The sequence below is a fragment of the Miniopterus natalensis genome, chromosome 7, assembly GCF_054644295.1.
Source record: "Miniopterus natalensis isolate mMinNat1 chromosome 7, mMinNat1.hap1, whole genome shotgun sequence".
Lineage (NCBI taxonomy): Eukaryota > Metazoa > Chordata > Mammalia > Chiroptera > Miniopteridae > Miniopterus > Miniopterus natalensis.
Window position 1 is genome coordinate 13874152 of NC_142087.1, and position 21491 is coordinate 13895642.

General features: G+C 45.0%; 1 protein-coding gene across 2 annotated transcripts; it reads left to right on the plus strand.

The window, feature by feature from the left end:
* The first annotated feature begins 1458 nt into the window (after nucleotides 1-1458).
* On the plus strand, nucleotides 1459-19216 carry COMMD7 (COMM domain containing 7). Of its 2 annotated transcripts, XM_087818799.1 has the most exons (9): nucleotides 1459-1559; nucleotides 8044-8097; nucleotides 8196-8298; nucleotides 16998-17054; nucleotides 17133-17170; nucleotides 17656-17746; nucleotides 18058-18107; nucleotides 18489-18537; nucleotides 19055-19216. In XM_087818799.1, the coding sequence occupies exons 1-9, from the start codon at nucleotides 1476-1478 to the stop codon at nucleotides 19129-19131; spliced, it is 603 nt and encodes a 200-aa protein (XP_087674925.1). In that variant the 5' UTR covers nucleotides 1459-1475; the 3' UTR covers nucleotides 19132-19216. The 2 variants fall into 2 exon arrangements, with proteins under 2 accessions (XP_087674925.1, XP_087674924.1); XM_087818798.1 differs by lacking the exon at nucleotides 19055-19216 and having other exon boundaries at nucleotides 18489-19048.
* Nucleotides 19217-21491: the final 2275 nt, after the last annotated feature.

The window sequence follows — 21491 nt, forward strand, 5'->3', positions numbered from 1 at the left end:
GGTACCTTGAACTTGGAAGCACTTTGTGCTTCTTGGCATCAGTTAGTTTTAATGATTTCACACACACATGAATATCACGTGTGTGTCATCCTGAATAAACTCGCTTCTTCTGGACGAGGCGCCGTATCTGGTTTTGTCACTGTGTGTCCCAACGCCTGTCCTGGCATCTGCCCGACAGTAGACACTCCTATTATCTGTTGAATGAATGCATGAATGAAATAATGATTAAACAGGAGGAGTTTGGCCTCTGGGTAGAAGACATTTTGTTCATAACCATCCAGAAGGGATTTTTTGGGAAGGTAGAGAAGAAATCCTGCCCATACTCCCTGACCCCATATCCCCTCCGCACTGCCTCCATACTAAGGGTACAGGGGTAGGTGAAGGAGCCCTTGGGCTTGGAGATCAGGCCCTAGCTGGAAGGAAGCACGCCTCCATTTTCCAGTGGGGTGCTGGGGAATTCGAGGGGCCCTTGGGAAGAGAGCCTGGGGGTTCAAGTGTTTCAGGGCTGCAGTAATTATCAACTGTCCCAATCACCTCTCCTCAGCCACCTGATCACTGCTCTCCCTGGCACTATCACAACCCTTGCACTTTATATATATATGTCTTTATTGATTCCAGAGAGAGGAAGGGAGAGGGAGAGAGAAACATCGATGAGAGAGCCATTGATCAGTTGCCTCCTGCAAGCCCCTACTGGAAATGGTGCCTGCAGCCCAGGGATGTACCCTGCCCAGGGATGTACCCTGCCCAGAACTGAACCGTGACCTCGTGACCTCCTGGTTCATAGGTCGAGGCTCAGCCACCGCGTTAGGTCAGCTCCTCCACTCCAGCTGCTCTCAAAGTGTATCCGAGGGAGGCGGCTGGAAATGCAAAGTCTCGGGCTCCACCCCGGGCCTTCCCAGCCTGCCGCCGGGGGTGGACCCAGTAACCAGCCTGGAGTAAGCCGGGCAGATGCCGGAGGCCGTCCCCGCGCGGGCCGCGGGCACTGGGCCCGCTGCGCGGCGTCTGCAGCCGCGGAGCCTGGCGCGCGGGGCCGGCAGCGACTGTCTGCTGAGCGCCGCGGCCGGAGCGGGGAGCCGCTGGTGCAGGACGCCCCGCGCGCCAGGCTGCGGGCCAAACAATTCGGATTAGCCGCCCAGAGGTCCTGTGGGGACGGTGAAAGGGAGGCCCCCGGGACGGCCGGCAGGGACCCCCGTGTGACCCCTGTGGTCCTCGGGCACTTCCACTGGGCGCAGGGGCTCCTCCCGGACGCCGGGCCCCGCGGTCTGCGCGCGTCCGCGAGGGCGCCCCGCCCCACACCGCGGGGCTCGCGCGTGTCCGCGGCTCGGCGAGGGCGCCCCGCCCGGCTCCCGGCGGCCGGGGGAGGAGCGCCGCGGCGGCGGCGGCCGGTGGCGAAAGTGCGGCTGCGGAAGCGCTGCCAGGCGGCGGCCGAGGAGGAAGCTGGGGCGGCGGCGGAGCGGCGCGGGCCGGGGGCCGCCATGGGCCGCCTGCACTGCACGCAGGGCCCGGTGCCCGAGGCTGTGGGCGGCGACATGCAGCAGCTGAACCAGCTGGGCGCGCAGGTGGGCGCGGCGGGCGGCGGGGGCTGCGGCGCGGAGGAAGGCGGCCGGGCGCCCCGCGTGCGCGCGGCGGGGGAGGGGCTGAGCGGAACCGCTGAGGCGGGCTCGCGGGCCGAGGGGCGTCCGGGGCCTGAGGGCGAGCGGAGCGCTCGGGGGGGGGGGGGGGGGCCTGGGGCCTCCGACGGGGCTGAGGGGCGTTCGGGGGAACTAAGTGATAGCCTGGGGGCGTTGCGAGGCTGAGGGCCCGGGAGCGGCGGCTTCTGGTGGCCGGGGAGGGCCTGAGACGTTTAGGAGGGAGGCCGAGGCGGGCGAGAGAAACCGCCGGGCGCGGGGCTCTGCGGGCCTGGTGGCGGCGCCCCCGCGCGCTCGCCGGGAAAGGGAAACGCCTGGGCGCCCCGCAGCAGGGCCCGGCCGCGGTAGCGGAGCTGGCAGAGCCCTCTCGTCCCTCTCCCGGAGCCCGCCGGTCAGCCCTGGGGCGCCCTGCCGGGTGCGGGTTGCGCGGCCCTCGACGCCGCCGAGGCAGCGGGAGCAGACAGGCTGATCGGCGCTCCCGGCCCGCGCTGCGGAGGCGCCGGCCCCCGCTCCCCCGGCCTGTGACTTCCCGGGAGGCGGGGCCGCCGCGTCCCCCGCGGTCCCCGCGGCTCGCTGCGCGCTCCCGGGGCGGCGCTGACAGCCGCGTCTCGGGCCGCCGTGTCCGCTGGGGATGAGTTGCCAGCCGCGCGTCTAATTGCACGTCTTCGTAGAGACCCATTTAAACATGAGAAAGAGACGGGAAGTTAATGTTTATTCCTAATCCACTATATCAGAATATTTCAGCGTGTAATCCACCTAGAAATACCGACGAGACGCTTGACTTCTTGGCTCTGTTTCCTGACTCCGGGGTATTGTGCACTCGCAGCCGCCTCTGGTTAGACTGCACTTTCCGGGTGCTTTGTGGACACCCGGCCAGTGGCTGCCGCGCCGCACCGCGCCCTTCCCAGGGCTTCATGTGCGCGAACCGCCCTCCGGGTCGGTACTGCTACAAACCCCGTTTCACAGATGAGGCAACGGCACTACAGCTGTCACTTATTCACTGATCGTGTACCAGGTGCCAGGTGGTGTTTTACCTGCTCAATGGCGGGCAACGCTAAAAGTTAGTTGCTAACTTTATTCCCATTTTACGGGTAAGAAAAGTGGTTCAGGGAAATAAAGTGACCAGTTCTGTGCGTGTGTTTAAATATGTTTTTTATTGATTTTTAGAGAGGGAAAGAGAGAGAAACATCACTTGGCTTCCTCCCTCACGCACCCTTAAGGGGGATGGAGCCCCGAACCTGGGCATGTGCCCTGACCAGGAACTGAACCCACGACCTTTCTGGGCACCAGGTAACACTACACCAAGGGACCACGCCAGGGCTAAAGTGACCAGAGTATAGTCAGGCAGCCCGGAAGTGATGGAGCCAGGAATTCAGGACCAGATGTCTGATTTCAGATCCCGGGGAATTAAACACACTAGAGTGGGCTTTGCATTTGAACTCACAAACCAGGTAGCTCAGCTGTTTCTTGTTTATGAGTAGGCGTTTTCTAGAAGACTTCCATTTGCAGAGTAAAACAGATTCTGCATCAAAAAAGCTTTAAGCATCCACCCGAAACTAATGCAATATTGTATGCCAACTGTACTTTAATAATTTTTTTAAAAAAACCTTTAAGCTACTGGATTGTATGATCCCTAAGGTTACCTCCAACATGGCAGTCTCGGAAAATACAGACCATTTCCTTTAAGATCAGGGCTTGACGCATTTTCTAACCTTGAAACATACTCTAGACCTTTACCTTTGCTTTTAATACAGAATGCTTTTTCCTGATAAACAACTTAGCAACTCACCAGCAGGCCATTTTTTCCCCCTTTTATTGGGGGATCAAACTTTTTCGAATACTCTATTAGCTGAATTTCTTTTTAAGCCTGTGGCCCAGGACTACAGGAGAAAAAGAATCATTTTATTAACGTCAGCATCACCATTCATTCATTGCTCATTCAGCGGATATTTATCTGAATGCCTGTTACATACCAACTAGCCGCTAAACCCGGTGAGGTTTACAAAGCCTGTTGTGCTGGGGAAGTTGTGATCTGTGAGAGCGGGTCAGCAGTGGAGATGCAATACAGTACTAAGTGTATCTGCATGTGCTCTCTACTGCCTGTGCTCAGTCCTAGGTAATGTGGAGCCTTGAAAATAGGTGAGATTAAAAAGTAATCAGTTTTAGAATGGTTATGGGAGAGGAAATTCAGAAAAATATAAAGAAGAAAACAGATGGCCTACAATCCTCCCACCTAGCTATAAATGAAAGCAACACACACATTAGAAAATTCCAACAGTATCTGAAGGTATAAAATAAAAACAAAACACATATTTCTCTTGCCCCAGAAATAGTCATTTTAATAGTTTCTTGTATACCTATGATGAAAAAAAGTCTGCATCTTTTTTTTTTGGAAATCTGTGGCCCAGGACTAAAGGACAAAAAGAATCTTATTAATGTCGGCATCACCATTTATTTATAGGCCCCTATCCTTACATATAAGTATCCTTTAAAAAAATTTTTTTTTTCATTAAAGGGATTGTGTGATATTCCTTGAAATGGATCTACCATAATTCATTTAGCCAATCTCCTATTAGACATTCAAGTTGTTTTCAGTTTTTTATTTTTGTGAACAGTGCTGTCAACAAACTGCTTTGTGTAAATGTGTCTGGGATTACTTTCTGAACATATCTGAAGGGTGCACTTGCAATGGAATTATTAGGTCAAGGGGCATGGTCATTTAAAAATTAAATGCAGCCCTGGCCAGGTAGCTCAGTTGATTAAGAATGTTGTGCGTTGGCTCCCCAGTCAGGGCACATACACGAATCAACTAATTAACTCATAAATAAGTGGGACAACAAGTCGATGTCTCCCTCCCTCCCTTTCTCTCTCTCTTAAATAAATAAATACACTTTAAAAATTAGATGCAGATTGCCAAATTGCCCTCCAAAAATGTTGCTCCAGTCTATCCTCTCATCAGCAGTGTGTGAACATTTGTGTTTTCTTGTACTTTGACCAGAACTGATGTCATCAAACTTTTTTTTGAAGATCTGATAAGTGAAAAAAATTCACAGCGGTATTTCTTTGTTTTACTAATTTGCATTTCTCTATTCTGGAATGATCTGGAGCACCTTTTCATTTGTTTACTGGTAAGAATAATTAAGGTTTTGATTTCGTGGATAGTCACAGGCAGGTGAGCATTCCAGGGAGAGACAGCTATGCAGATACAAAGGCAAAGAATGGGGGAAAGTATTCAAAGAAGATTTATTCAACAAATATTTACTGTGCCCTTACAATAATTAAGGTGCTGTGACCATACAAAGCCATGCAGAGAACCTCTGCCAAGACTTGTTCCTTATCTGGATTGAAAATTCTAAGTGCCCCCAGGCTAAGTTCCAACAGGGAGGTTAAGAATCTGGGTAGGTCCCTTTCTTGTTGGAAGTGTCCTAGTATCTTGTCCTAGGCTTTGAAGGACCAGGAGGGTTTGGGAAAGTGAAGATAGGGATAGGGGCCTATAACAGCTGACAGACCAGATTAGCTTGAGGCCCCTATTGAGAGGAGAAGTGGGGGATGAGACCTCACAAGGGGGTTGAGCCTAGTGCTAGGCTGAGGCCTGGAAATGGCAAAGCAGTTGGAGGGCTTCTGAGCTGCCCTTTTTTTTTTTTTTTTAGAGGCCCTGGGTAGCATAGGAAATTCAGTTGGCCAAAGATCTGATAGTTCCACAGATTTGTGCAGAAGTAAAGAGAAACCCACAAGTAGTTTGAGGACACATTCTCAATCCAGTCCTGATTATTGTTTTTACTATATAGAATCAGAAGTTAGTTAAGGCTAATACCCAAATTATTCTCAAAAATACTGGAGAAAGACAACGCCTAGATCAGCATTGGTTAAAATGTTTGGAAGTTTTGAGAGAGCGGACACTTCCAGGAGTGTAAATCTGTGCAACTTCTTCACAAGGTAGTTTGACAACATTTTCTCAGAATTTAAAAAATGCATATATCCTTTGACCTTGGGTACTTTTAAGAATTTATCTTACATATGTCATAAAGAAATACGTGGGAGGATAGTCATTGCAGAATTGTTTAATAATACGAACAACACACACAAACTAATGTTCATCTTTAGGAAGCTAAATTATGCTAACTATACAGCTGAATGCCACGCAGTTGTTAAAAGAGTTGGTACACTTATATCTGTTGACATGATTGATCTCTGATAAAATTGAGTGAAAAAAGGCAAGGTGCAGGGAGTGGGTTCAGTATGATTGCATTTATATTTAAAAGAAATTAAAAGGAAAAAAATGATAGGAAAGCCACAGAGGTGTTGGCAATAACTACGTATGGGGAGTAGGACTGAGGTAGAGGGCAGGGAGAAAGAGAAATGTTTTATTTTATAATCTTTTATGCTAGTTGGGTCTTTTAAAAACCTTGCACATGTATTGGTTTTATATTTTCAAAGACTAGGGTTTCTTTTGTTTTTAAATTTTTTATTTATTGATTGATTTTAGGAAGAGAGGAAGGGAAAGAGAGAGAAGCACTGATTTGTTATTCCACTTATTTATGCATTCTGACCAGGGATCAGCCCGGGAACCTTGGTATATCGTGACAACGCTCTAATTAACTGAGCTACCCGGCCAGGGCCTCAAAGACTAGTTTTAAAAGAGAATACATTTTAGAGTAAAATAATACAGAACTATGCCAGGGGTTTGTGTGGAATTTCGTAGCTCTTAGCAAAAGGGCAGGTACACTCAACAATCATATTACATGTACAGCTTTGGGGACTTTGAGCTGAAGTATCTGCTTGTAACCTTTATTTTTTTAAGTTGTATTGCTTCAGGAAGGTGGATCTAATGGTTATGGCTATGATAATTGCTACAGTTTGTTTAGCCTCTAGCTTGGCACTTTGCATATGCCACCTTTAGTATGTTCTAGAAGCTATGTATTATTACCTTTGTTTTTCTATGGGGACTGAGACACAGAGGCTAAGTGACTGGCCCAGAATCATGTGGTGGGGTAAGTAGCAAAACACTGATTCACATCTGGGTCTTTTAAATTCATTTTTTTTTTTTTTTTAATGTATCTTTATTGATTTCAGAGAGGAAGGAAGAAATAAAAACATCAATGATGAGAAAGTCGTCATTGATCGGCTGCCTCCTGCACGCCCTGGGGTTCAAGCCCGCAACCCGGGCATGTGCCCTGACCGGGAATCAATCCATGATCTCCTAGATCCTAGGTCAATGCTCAACTGCTGAGCCACACCTGGCCGGGCTGGGTCTTTTAAATTATTTTCCCCACTGTGCCACATACACTCCACTGGGAGGGAACTTGGGAAAATAATGACATAAGTCTCAGTCTGCTTGGGCGGCTATAACAAAATAGCACAGACTACATGGCTTTAACAACAAATTTATTTCTCACAGTTCTGGGGGCTGGTAAATCCTAGATCAAGGTGCCAACAGATTTAGTTGCTGGTGAGAGCTCTCTTCCTGGCGTGCAGATGGCTGCCATCTCATGTGTCCTCATATGATATGTGTCTCTCAGAGAGAGAGAGCTCTGATGCCTCTTCCTCTTCCAAGGACACCAGCGCTATGGGATTAGGGCCCCACCTTTGTGACCACATTTGACTTTCTTTACCTCCTCATAGGCTTTATCTCCAAATACAGTAATAAATTCAATATATGAATTTTTGGGGACACAAATATTCAGCCCTTAAAAATATAATACCAATAAAGAGAAGATTTACATGCACAAAGTAATAAGAGACTGGTCTAAGACAATGTATAATAAAGTGTTAAACTTTACTGTTTTTTATATATATATATGTATGTATGTATGTATGTATGTATGTATGTATACACACACACACAATGTTTCTGTGGGGGAAACACCCAGAAATGTGGATAGACAAAACAGAAGAAAATAAAAATCACCCAGAATTTCACCACACAAAAGTAAGTGCTTTTAAAAAGCAAGGTACAAAAAAAGTTTGTAGGGTATGTTACCATTTGTGTCAGGTGGGGGAAGAAGAATTTATATATTTGGATTGGCTTATGTTTGACTAATATGTGGAAGTATAAACAAAAGAAGCTACTGCCATTAATGTTACAGTGAATTTCCCTTTTAGGCTGTGTGTGTGTATGTGTGCGCGCTTTCTCCCATACATTTGGACCCTTGAGACGTATGTGAGCACATGTGCATGCACACTCACAGTCTCAATATATATCTCTCAAGTATCCCAATAAAATATACAAGCTTTTTGGATATAGTGACACAGATTTTTTGACACTGGTGGTAGGTATTGTGAACATTTGTAACTTTAAGATGATCAACACCTGTGTGTGATTCTTTTCTCCCTTAATGGTCTGTGGTTGGATGGGATGTGGGAACACTGACCAGAAGTAGAATTTTACTGACGTTCTGTGTTACTGTCTTCACAGCAGTTCTCAGCCCTGACAGAAGTGCTATTTCACTTCCTAACTGAGCCAAAAGAGGTAAAGTATTTTGTGATAAGGAGAGTTCCCGAGTGAGGTCTACAGCCCTGAGATGCTTAGCAGGTGAAGGCCTCATTTGTGCTGCTCCCTTTCTGCAGGTGGAAAGGTTTCTGGCTCAGCTCTCTGAATTTGCCGCCACCAATCAGATCAGTCTTGGCCCCCTCAGAAGCATCGTGAAAAGCCTCCTTCTCGTTCCAAATGGTGAGTAGCCTCTCAGCAGCTGAGGTCAGAGACATTCCTTGAACATTCCTCCAGTCCACAGAGTAGGCAGGCGTGCTCTGGGCAGTGAGCCAGAGCATTCAGTAGTGAACCAGACATGGGCGGGAATCGCAGTCCAGGGAGGGAAGCCAGGTCAACAGATAACCCTAGTAGAGTGTAATAGCGTTGCAGTTCAAAGTGTAGTCTGCATCCTGGCTTCCGTCCCCAAAATGTTATCTGGTCCTTTACACAGTAAACACAAAAATTGAGAGTTAGCATTTAGAAACTTTTACAGCAATTTGACCAAGTCTCTAAAATCTATTTTTTTAACACAGTGCTTGGTGTGTGTGTGTTTTTAATGTGGTAAAATATTTGTAACATAAATTTATTGTTTTAATCATTTGGGGCTTGTATTTTATATGTGGTTTTCATTTCCTGTTTCTAGGAATTAATTTTCATTGTATTATACAAAAATGTTGATCTGTGATGGATTGAAAACAAAAAAGGTACACATGGTTTGAGAAGCAGAGTTTGCCTAGAGCAGTCAGGAATTTTCTAGCCGGGAGGAAGGAGATCAGAAAGCTGTGACTGTAGGGATGTCCATTGTAGCACTGTATATGATAGAGAAAAATTAGAAACAACTGGAGATTGGTGTAAGGAGTTGTGGTCCATTTTTACCAGGGGATATTTTGGTGGCCAAGAATCACGGTTCTAAGTTAGATGGACCTGAGTGTGAATCCCAGTCTGTCACTTGATAAGTAGTGTGACTTTGGCCAGGCACCCATCTCTCCCAGCCCCTATCAACAACCCATCGTTAGCAGCACCCCTGCATCTAAGGTTTAGTTTTTTGTGTGTGTGTTTTTTTGGTGTGTGGGTGGGGCTTGTTTTGAACATTGAGATCATGTAAATAAAATGCTTAAAACAGTACCTCAGTAAAAGGTTGGTCTTGTTTTTCAAATTATGTAGTAATTTAAAAAGATGTTGTTGAGGAAAATGTAATGATACAGAAAACCTTTCACAATATACTGTTTAATAAAAGTAGTAGTGCCCGGTAGTGGGTGGCAGGACTGCAGGTTGTTTTGAGTGTTTATTTTTGGCTATGTACTCTCTGAAAATTTGCTAGAAGTAATTTGGCAATTTAAAGTTAATTTTATTTAAAGAGAGGCAACATTTGAGCCTAGTCTTAAAAATCAGTAAATGTTAACAAAGCTGAGAGGAGTAAAACAGCATCCCTGGTTTGCACAGTTTAAAAATCACTAATAAGCTGATCTTCCCAGGCTTTCAGCCAAATGGTGCACTGAAAGTTGGGGTGTTAAGTTTGTTTGTTCCTGTTGGGTGTCTTCCCATATCTTAGTGCAGATCTCTTTCTTTTGCCCCGTCTTGTGCTCCAGAGGTTCTGGAGGCTTGAATCGGAACATCTCTGAAGTTTTCAACTGTGAGATTTTATGATTCTCTTTGTGCGATTGTTGCTTTTTTTTTTTTTTTAATTTTGTTGTTGAAAGTATTATAGATGTCCCCTTTTTTCCACCCATTGCCCTCGTGGAAGGTTGGGTGTTTTTCAAGCAGGATTGATTCTAGAAGGTCGTTTTCTATTGATACCGAGAACACTGAAGAACTCAGCATGCCAGTCCAGCCTGGGCTTTTGGAGGCTCACTGAGTTTGGGTGTTGTTCACATCACCTAATGGAGTTATTTGACCTTGGACAAACCAGCCTCTTGGAGGCTCAGTTTCTTATCTGAAAAATGGAGTAATAAGAGCAGTTTATGGCAGTGGCATTAGGAATAAGTGAGTTAATATATATAAAGCACTCAGTACAGTACTTGTTAAACTTTAGCTTTATTTGTTGATAGTTCAGTTAGTTTCAGCCCCATGCCTCAATATCAGGTTATAAAATAAAATTTTCCTTCATCTCATGGAGAGGATCTGAATTCACTTCTTGATTATTTAGTGCCCCAAAGCTTTCAAGCTTTTCAAATTCTAGAACGGAAGTCTCAGGTTTGCTGTACTTCTCAGCTCTCAACAGATTATTTCACTGTACTTTTTGTTCCTATGCAGCCTGACCTTTGTCTTCCTGCAGAGTTTTCCTACTTGAATTCTCCACTGCTAAAGTGACTCCTAAGCATCCGACCTTGTAGCTTGTCAGTCTCTTGGCCTCTTCCGCATCCCTTGGTCATGTGTTGTTTTCGTTCCAGCCCCAGAGGCCGCCATCCCAGAGCAAGTTCTTGGCCTTTTTGTACCTGATTGTGGCAGCACCATCTTCACGTCTGCTCTCCCATCCCAGATTCCAGTTTGCCCTGGAGTACACGTCTACTGCACAGTGTGGAACGTGTTGCTCCTCTCAGCTATTCACGTAATGAAGCCTGCAGTCCTTAATTTGGTATTCAAGGCCTTTCCCAGTCTGAAATGTAGGACCCTCCTCCTCTTCCTCTTGCCTCAGCCTGGTCCTGCCTGTGCAGTTAGACCTCAGGGTCGAAGCATAGCTGGTTAGAGCTGAAGGGGCCTCAGGAACCCTCCAGATCAGTCTTCCCCAAATTTGTGTTTTCTTTCTTTTTTTTTTTTCCTTTAATCCTCACCTGAGGATATTTTTTCAATTGATTTTTAGAGAGAGTGGAAGAGATGGAGGGAGGGAGGAGGGGAGGGGAGAGAGAGAGAGAAACATCGATGTGAGAGAGACGCACACAGACACATCATTCAATTAGTTGCCTCCCGCACCCCCCCACACACACACACTGGTGCTGGGGATCAAACCTGCAACCCAGGTACCTGCCCTTGACCAGGAATTAAACCTTCGATCCTTTGGTGCTTGGGCCAACGCTGTAACTATTCTGCAACAGCAGCTAGGTCCCCACATTTGTGTTTTCATTTAGAAAAGGCTTCAGTGGCCAGGCAGAGTCAGAAGATACTGTCTCCCCACCTCCCTAGCCTTGGAACCTTGGAGATTCACACACATTAACAATCTCAGTCTCTGAAAAATCCTGCTTAACCAGTATCTGTAAAACAGTTAATCATGGAACCCTTTATTTTTTGTCACAGGGAGGGTCAGGTAAGAACTTTGTAAAGTGATAATCTGGTCTAATCTTGGTGTTGGAGATAAAGAGAGTCCTAACAGAAGAGAAATGACTTGCTTTGAACCCGTCTTGTTTGAGTTAAAGCCTAGTGGAATTTTTTAATGTTTATCTTATACTATTTAGTATGTAATTCAAAAACACCTGACTTCAGCAGTTAATCAGCCCATGGCAAAATTGTTTCATCTGTATCCCACCCACTTCACCTCAGGCTGCTCTCCAAACAATTATTTTAAAGCAAATCTAAATCCCTCAGACATCATATCATGATGAATGAATTCCTAAATACCTAGTTATGTATTTCTAAAAGGACTTTTTCAAACCCTTATCAAACCACAATGCCATTATCGTATCTAAAATTAAAATATGCAGTCAGGGTTCATATTTCCCCCTTATCTGCATTTTGTTTGTTTATAGTTGGCCCCTACATTGCATTTGGTTGCTGGGTTGCCTTTGTATGCTTACTTGTCACTATGGCTACTTAACAGCTCTGAGACCTTGAGCCAAGTTACTGAACCTCTCTGAGAATCAGTTTTTTCAGGGATAAAGCATAGCTAATATGAGTACCTCATACATTGTTATAAGAATGGAGAAAGATAATAAATGTAAAATGCTCGCTTCAGTAAGTGGTAGCTGCACCACTAATATGATTGTCATTATCATGATTAGTAGTCTCCTGGATAAGATTACAGATAACTTGGTAGTAGGGCCACTTTTTAAGACTGTTGTTTGTTTTGTTTTTAAATATATCTTTATTGATTTCAGAGAGAAGAAGGGAGAGGGAGAGAGAGAGAAACATCAATGATGAGAGAAAGTCATTGATAGGCTGCCTCCTGCATGCCTCCAACTGGGGATCAAGCCCTGATCGGGAATCAAACCGCAATCTCCTGGATCCTAGGTTGATGCTCAACTGCTGAGCCATGCCGGCCAGGCAAAGACTGTTTTTTGTTTGTTTTTGTTTTTTAAATATATCTTTATTGATTTCAGAGAGAGGAAAGGAGAGGGAGAGAGAGAGATAGAAACATCAATGATGAGAGAGCCATTGATCGAGCCCACAACCCGGGCATGTGCCCTGACCGGGAATCGAACCCCAATCACCTGGATCCTAGGTCGACGCTCAACCGCTGAGCCATGCCCGGCCGGGCTGTTTTTTATTTTAATGCTTTGCTGGTCCTTGTTTTTTATTTTGTTTGTTTATTTTTTAAGAAAAAGTGTTAACTCCCTTTTCCCACTCCCAAAGGGATTCTTTCTGTCTAGGGGGGAAATCAGGATTGAAAAATAGTTACAAATAGTATTTAATCAACTGTTGAACAACCTTTGGATCAACTGTTGGAAACCCCAGGATTTCCAAGCTTAACCTGCTCTATTACTTTTCTCTGTAGCACTTTTCACCTTATAATATACATGGCTCACTTATTTGTTACATTATAGTTATGGTTTTCTCCTCCCAGTAGAATGTAGGCCTAATGAGGACAGCGGTTGTCTTTTTGGTTCAGTGATGTTTCTCAGAGTCCAGCATAGTGCTGGCATATAGCAGGTGCTCAGTAAATCCACGTACAGAGACCAGGACCTCTGTTCCCCTAAGAGCCTTGCAGGGGTGGATTCAGGGGGCGAGCCTTCGGGGTCTGTAATCACTGAATGAATACAGTTCATCATCCTCTCCCATATCCGTCCAGGAATTTTCACCAAGGCTTATTTCTGTTCCTTGGGCTTCCTTTATTGTACTGAATAAGCTTATATAGATTTTCGGCTAGAAGAACAATGTTTGCTCGTTTTCCAACTGTTCCCTGGCAAAACTGAAATCCTTACCTTCATACACACCTCTGTCTTATACAGCATACTGTTTGATGGCAATGAAGTTTTGCCTAAGGCAACCATTCCAGTGGAAATTTGTGCTAAGGAATTTATAAACCATCCCTGATGGTTACCTGTGTTTAAAGAAGGACATTCTCAAATTTCATCAACTAACATGTGCTGATGATGCCAGCCCTGGAGTTCACACAGTTTTCTGTCTGGTGTAGGGTCTAGGCTGCAGGCCTGTCTATTATAAACTCCAAAATTGCTGAGACTAGATCTTAAATGTTTTCACCACAAAAAAGAAATGATAATTATGTGACATGATAGTAGTGTTAGCTGATATTATGGTGGCAATCATATTGCAATATATAAATGTATCAAATCAACACCTTAAACTTACACAGTGTCATATGTCAATTAGATCTAAAAAATAAATGAATGAATGGAAGGAAGAAATGGATTAAGGGCTTGAGGTCCTGCATGAGGCCTAGCATGAGACCTAACTTGTTGTGGCTGTGGGCATGCTAGGCCTCAAATATATATATTTGCCAATCCTCACCTGAGGATATTTTTTCCATTGATTTTTAGAGTAGAAGGAAGGAGAGGAGGGAGAGGGAGAGAGAGAGACTCGATGTGACACAGACACATCGATTGGTTGCCTCCCAGACCCGCCCTGACCGGGGTAGGGATCAAACTGGCAACCCAGGTACATGCCCTTGACCAGGAATTGAACCTGCAACTCTTTGGTGCACGGACCGGCTCTCTAACCAATGAGAACACCAGCCAGGGCACAAATACTATATTTTTAAGTATGACTTCTGCCTGGCAGAGGTAATGGCAGGATGGAGAACTTACCCTTTGGTCCCTGCATTTGGGAGTGTTTGTTATCAGTCACTGTCAAGGCATTGCCTGGTATTGCTTCACTGGGACAGCATCTCAGAATGACCTGATGTAGAAAGAGCTTAGGTTTGGGGACACTCTGGCCTATAAGCTACTTGTCTCTGCTATTTGCCAGCTGTTATGGCCTGGACAATTCATTTAATTGTTTTTTTATTTTATTTTTTAATTAAGTAACATTTATTTTTTAATGAAAGAAAAATACAAGAAAGGAAACAAAAATGGCTCACAATTTTACCACTTTTATATTTAAAAAACCTACGTGCAACTAGAAAATTTTACTTATTTTTAAATATGTTTTTATTGATATTTAGAGAGGAAGAGAGAGGGAGAAAGGAACATTGATGTGAGAGAGAGACAGTGGTCAGCTGCCTCCCTCATGCACCCCTACCTGGGATTGATCCCGCATCCTGGGCATGTGCCCTGGCCAAGAGGAGAACCGTCACGGGATGGCACTCAACCAGCTAAGCCACACCAGCCAAGGCCATCTAGAAAATTTTAAAATGTTAGAAAGGCAGAAAAGTCCCACCCAGTTCCTTTCCCCAAAGATACCCACTTTTAAGTGGATGTGTTCAGGAAAAATGTGCCTTACATCTGCTGCTAACTCTTGGATGAGGGTATAATTACAGTTATAAATAAGAGTATCATACTGGCTTCACACAAAGGATCATACTATGCAGACTGTTCTTTCCTTTTTAAATTACATTTTGCAAATTCACAACGAGAGCTATCTCCTTTCTAAAGGCTACATAGTGTTCCATTGTATGGATTCTTTCATTCAGAATATTTTCTTTAGTGCCACCCAATAAATAGTGCCAGACACTTTTCTAGGAGCTTGGGGGACAGCAGTGCACAAAGTAGACCAAGTTCTTGTCAGACTGACATTCTAGTAGAAAAATTGACAAATGTTTAACAAAACTGGGGTGTTATAGCCCTGGCCGGGTAGCTCAGTTGATTAAATTGTCACCTTAATATGCCAAGGTTGTCGGTTGATCCCCAGTCAGGGCACATACAAGAATCAAGCAATGAATGCGTAAGTAAGTGGAACAACAAATCAATGTCTGTCTGTCTCTCCTTTTAAAATCAATCAGTCAATAAAATTTTTTTTAAATGTGGGTAGTTATAAATGCAATACAGAAAAGTGCAGCAGTACAGGTTATAAGTGAAGGCAGTGCCACTCAAAATAGAGTGGTCAGGGAAGCCTTTAGGAGGTGAGATTCAAGCAGAGACCAGAATGAAGTGAGGGAATGAGCCATGTGCTGATTTGAGGAAGACTGTTCCCAGCAGAAGGAACCGCAAGGGCAAGTGCCTAGAGGTAGAAACCTGCCTGAGATGTTATAGGAAAAGCATAGTAAGCAAGGGAGAGAGCTGAGGTGTTCTAGAGGAGGCCACTTTTTGCAGGGCATTGTAAGTGCTTTGGATTTCAATGTAAGTGCAACCAGAGCTATTAGAGGGTTTTGAGCAGCAGAGGAGAGCCATGGTCTGAATTAAGTTTTAACAAAATCACCTTGACATCCAAGCTGCTGTGTGGATGCACCAAAAGCAGCCCATTGTTCCTGACTTTTTAATCTCTACTACTGACATTGCTAAGGAGCTTCCTACGTTCTCAGGGTACTTTTGGGGTGACTCTGTTGGGTGAATTCTTGGCAGTACAGTTGTTGACTGTACATTTTCCAAATTTTCTCCCCCAAAAGCTTGATCTTTACTTTCCTGGTAAGTTAAAGGTTTCAATAATAATGCCCACTTCAGAGTACTGTGGGATCATCAAGCAAAATGCTGGGTTTGAGCTGAGTATATATGAAGGAGCTGTACATGTGATAGTTTGAGTTCATTGGATTGGCTAGGAAGTGACCCCCTTCTTGGAAGGCCTTTATGGCCAAGGTTTCCTGGGGTCTTGCCTTTTTTTATTTTCCTGTGGCTTCCTTGCTGTGACTGATTTTGGAGATAAAAGATTTCCTCCCTTTGTTTACATGGTTTATTTTGCAGGGACAACAACCTTTAGGATTGTTTTTCTGGAGTGAGATGGGGGTGGGGACTTGGTTTCAGGGCATTACTTCAGTGCCCTCCCTGGATGGTGGTGGATGTCTTCATATTTAATTAGTCATCTTCTGGAAGACTAAGAAGTGGAAAATTTTAGATCAGTTGCCAAATTGTGACCCTGGGCTGTAGCCTGCAGGTTCATCATTGAGACGCCCAGATTCCTGGCAACACTTTGCTTTCAGGAATTGGAGCTTGCGGCCAAAACAAAGCAGCCCCCACAGGGGAGTGTTCCGGGGCTTCTGAGGGGAGGTTTGATGCCCTCCTGGGAAGGGACTTGTGAATTATAAAGGCCAAACTGTGTAGTTCATCTGGGTGTACTTCCTGGTTTTCTAGGCAGCACTGTCCAGTAGAACTATGTGGATGGAAATGGTCTGTAACCTGCACTGTCCAGTACCGTGGCCACTGGGGCCATGTGGCTATTGAGCACCTGTCACTATTGCGGCTGAGGAACAGAATTTAAAATTTTATTTAATTTTAATATATTTAAGTAACCACATGTGTTCAGTGGTTATGTGTTGCACAGTGCAGTTCTGGGCTGTGGCCCTGTGCCCAGCCCGCCACTGAGCTTCCCCCGCTTTGCTGCAGGGAGCGGTAGCCTTACTCTTCCCTTAGGCCTGGCTTCCTTATTAAGTTCATCAAGCCTTTCTTCTGTCTCTGATGTCTTCCAGACTTTTGGGGAAGGTGGGGGGTAAACACTTGTGTTGTACATTAAACAAAATGGTTGTCTTGTTCCCCACGTGTCTCAATGTGCCTTTTCTCCCCGGCTAGGTTGAGATCTTTACGGAGCTTGCTGAGTTTTGCCTACTCCTTTTGTCATCTGTGTTGTATAAGTTGTGCCCATTAAATACTGTCAACTGATTAACTGATTTGACCTATTTAACTTATTTCTCCCCCTTTTCCCAGGTGCCTTGAAGAAGAGTCTCACAGCTGAGCAGGTCCGGGCTGATTTCATAACTCTGGGTAGGTCATCCCCAAGGTTGCTCAGAGTGACAGGCCTTGCAGCTCTATTATATTAATTCTCCCTATGTTCTCTCATAGGTCTTAGTGAAGAGAAAGCCACTTACTTTTCTGAAAAGGTATCACAATTCTTCTTAATCAAAGTCAATTAAGATCACTTGCTTTTATTTCACCAAAAGAAACAAATGGAAAATGCCCACTAAGGAAATGCCATCAATCATTATGTGTCATTTCCCCAGCTTAATGTTTTTCATTTGGTTTCATGCAAATAACATGCATCCAGCTTTTAAATTGCACTATTTAGTGCACCCCACTGATTTGACTAAACATAAACGTCATACAGTTGTTTTTTAGTGCACCCCACTGATTTGACTAAACATAAACGTCATACAGTTGTTGTTCCAACATGGATTAAATCTGGAAATGAAGGAAAACATTTATATTGTCTTCTGCCCCTTTATACTCCCCCAACCCCTAGATCTGTGCACAAAGACCAGACCTTCCCACTGTCTTTATAAATAACTAAGCGTTGCTGTGGGGGGGTTGGATGAAGAGGGAGGATTTTTCCCATTGTTATGACTTTGGCTTTTTGCTTTTGTTCCAGTGGAAGCAGAATGCCCCCACCCTTGCTCGACGGGCCATAGGTCAGACTCTGATGATTAACCAGCTTATAGATATGGAGTGGAAATTTGGAGGTAATTAGTTAGAGCCAGTCTCGGGTCCCTTGGGTGATGTAGGGCTGGGTTGCAGAGGCTTTTCGATAGCTTCAGTGCGGAAGAGGTGTCCTCTGTCCTCAAAGATGATTGGGGCCAGCAGCTGCCTCTCTGTATTTCCATCCACATTGAGCATCTGTTTCTATCTGTGGCTCTTTGATATGTTGACGTCCCGAAAAGCACATTTTGCTGTCCTCATACCCCCATGTGGCTTCTGCTGCACAACCTGCAAGATTGGGTCTTCAGAGTGGGTCCTCAACCAGCCACTTACTATTTTCTCTTTTGTGTCATAGTGACTTCTGGGAGCAGCGAACTGGAAAAAGTGGGAAGTATTTTTTTACAAGTAAGTCTTCTCTTGATCATTAAAAATGGGTAGACTTTTGACTTAGTTAAAATTTATTAAACCTACCTTGGGTTTCTTTAAATATCCAATTAAATGGATGTTCCACTCAAGTGCCTTGTGTAGTTCAGAGCAATGTGGCAGCCAAAGACATGGTCTCCAACAGGCTTACTAATAGGACCCAGGTAATGTTCTTAAAAGTCTGATTGTTCTTGTAATCGTGGGACCTGTTAGGAGTTTTGATGGACAATCCAGGCTGCTCCTGTATAACCCTCAAGTTAGAAACTGGATGCTTTCATGTTTAAGTGAAAGTTCAGGTTTCAAGAATTTCTTTGCCCAGTTGTCATTTTAATTTAAAATTTTTTATTTCTTCTTTTTAATCAGTTAAAATTGGTGCTTAAAAAAGGAAATCAAACTGAAAATTTATATATAGGTGAGTCCGAATTCCCATTTGAAACTCTTTCCTTTTTCTCTGTTCTCTTCACTCAGTGGGCTCATGTAGCCCACCGTAAATCATTTCTTCGAGGAAAAAAGTCATTACTAAGCTGTGTTACAACCACTGCCTTTCCTCTCCTAAAAGATGGTACAAAGGTTATTAATTAATAAGCCATCAGCAGGTTGGAGACCCCAGAGTTGAAGAACCTTTCTGAAAAATGGGGGGAAAGGAATGGCAAAGATTGGAAGAGCAAGAAGCTCTTACTTTAGAAGTCACATTGAGCATCCTGACATCTTTATGCTCCGGAGTTAGGCCCTTTTAAACCACCCTCCTTTTTTATGGGGCTGAGAAATTTCCTATGTTCAAGGCTCTCAGTTTTTTATTACTACCCATCAAGAGCTGCTTGGTTGTACTAAGCCAAAAAAGAAAAAATATTTCTGGGTGGAAATTAATTTTCTTGGATGAGTCCGTGGAGTTGGAAACATTTACCTGAAGCTGAATTTTCTTCCCCCAGAATTAACCTTGCCTCAGTTCTACAGCTTCCTGCACGAGATGGAGCGAGTCAGAACCAGCATGGAGTGTTTCAGCTGATCTCTGTCCCCCTGCATCTCCACCTTGTCCCTTCCCCTGCTGCCTCTCCTTCTGTGAGCGACTGTTCTGAGAAGCACCTCACTCACAGGCCAGTAGGGCACTGATTTGGCCCCGCTTACTTCTTGGGAGCCCAGGTGCAAAGGCTTCTGACAAACAACAGGATTAAGTACTTAAAGAGCCCTACACAATTACCCTGTAAACTCTTTGTTAAGGGAACCTCCACCACCTATCTTCCAGGACACTTGTTAGAAATTCAAACAGGCTAGCATCTCAGGTTCAGGGAGGAAATAAGTGAGTCACCTCCCCATCAAAGTTCCAGAGTAAACAAGTGGTGCCATTACTGAAGATACAGGCTGATCGCCCTCCCCCCAAAAAGCAAGGGCTTGTTTATGACTGAGGGAGAGGCTGGCTCTGTGAATGACACGTGGGGAGTCCCCTACAAGATTTCTACCCTCTATGGTTTTGGTGGTGGTACATTGCTAATTAGGTTTTAATGGGGCATCTATATATAAATACACATTTGGTCTACTCTGAAAAGAACTGAGGCTTAACTGTCTTCATTTCCGGTTTTGCCCTGTTGTTTTGTAATGAGGCAGGCCTTTGTTTGAGTTTGTTTTGGTTCAAACTGACCACATCTGTGGTTAGATGATTAATAAAAAAAGGTTCTGAAGAAAAGGTCTGCATCCAGTTGTCTTTATGTATGAATTAAAGAGTCATCTGCCTTGCAAAGAGCTAATGATCTGATCTTCAAAACTTTCCTCCCTGGTTTTGGTGAAGGCCTGGGTCTTCAGTGAAATTAGCTGTGATCCAAAGTTGGAATTTGTAAGAGTTCCAAAAAACACTTTCACAGAAACATCCCGAATAATAGCTGACCAAGTATCTGGGCATAGTGGCCTACCTAAGTTAAGACACAAAATTAATGCCCTGGCCTCTGTGGTTCAGTGGTTGGGGTGTTGGCCCGTGGACCGAGGAGTTGTGGGTTCCATTCCCAGTTAAGGGCACGTGCCTGGGTTGTGGGTTCACTCCCCGCCCCTGGTAGGGGTGCATGCAGGAGGCAGCTGGTTGGTGTGTCTCTCCTCCTTCCTCCCTCCCTTCCACTTTTCCTGAAAAGCAATGGAAAGAATATTCTCAGGTGAGGATTAACAACATCAAAATTAATCATCACAGTGCCAAACCTCTAAAGAGATTGTTCCAATTTATGTAAGATTACTGTCCACAAGTACCAAAGAACAAATTGGTACCTTTGAACAGAGTATCCAAGAGCGTCCATGAGGTTTCTAAGGGCCTCATGTGCCTATCATTAGAATCTAATGTAAAAAGAATTCACAGAATGTCAGGACAGGAAGGCACCTAAAATACAATCTAGCCCAGCCAGCGTGGCTCAGTGATTGAGCATCGGCCTATGATCCAGGAGATCGTGGTTGGATTCCTGGTCAGGGCACATCCCTGGGTTGCGGGCTCGATCCCCAGTAGGGGGCGTGTAGGACGAAGCCGATCAATGACTCATCATTGATGTTTCTATTTCTCCCTGTCCCTTCCTCTCTGTGTAAAAAAAAAAATCAATAAAAACATATTTAATAAAATAAAATGCAATCTAGTTAAATTCACTCATATTACAGATGGTGAACTGGAGGCCTGGAGACTGAAACTGGGTCTCTGGCCAGTGGTTAGTGGTGCCCCATGAGCCGCAGAGTCCTGCTTGGTTCAGAAATGGGATCCTGAGTGACCTGAAGGGGATTCAGCCTAGCAAACCATCCAGGGTCCAGTCAGGGTTCTCTGTAAGAGTTGTACCTATCTGGCCACTGGACAGATTCTGACGAAGGAGCTCCTCTTGCCCCACCTGGATCACAACAGTGGCTTCCTGGTGCCTCCCCCTTCCCTTCTCCAGTCTTCAACCTCACAGCTTCTACAATCTGGCCTGTTTCCTACATGATCACTCTTATGGTAAATTTCATGTCAGCAGACACCCAAACACTCATGATTCTGCATGATGTCCAGGTAAAATCTAAACTCGGCACACCAAGTCCCACCGTGTGGCCTGCCTACATCTTCCACCTCTCCCATTTCCACTGCCTCCTAGCAGGTGCCCTGTACTAGAGTATCTAGTCTACCAGATGCTGACAGCCACCACGCCATGAAGCCATCTGCCTTTTCTTCCCTTGGGCCTACCGTGCTTCCCCACACTCCAAGATGTAGTGTCCAGGTCACTTCCGAGGGCCCACCTGACAGCTCTGCGCCGTAATAGACACCCTCCGGGTCTCCTTTGCAGATCTGCTGCAGGGGCCAGGTGTGTAGGCTCTGGAGTTAGATTGCTTGGGTTCCAGTTCTGGACCCTGTGCTATCAACTGTGTGCCCTCAGG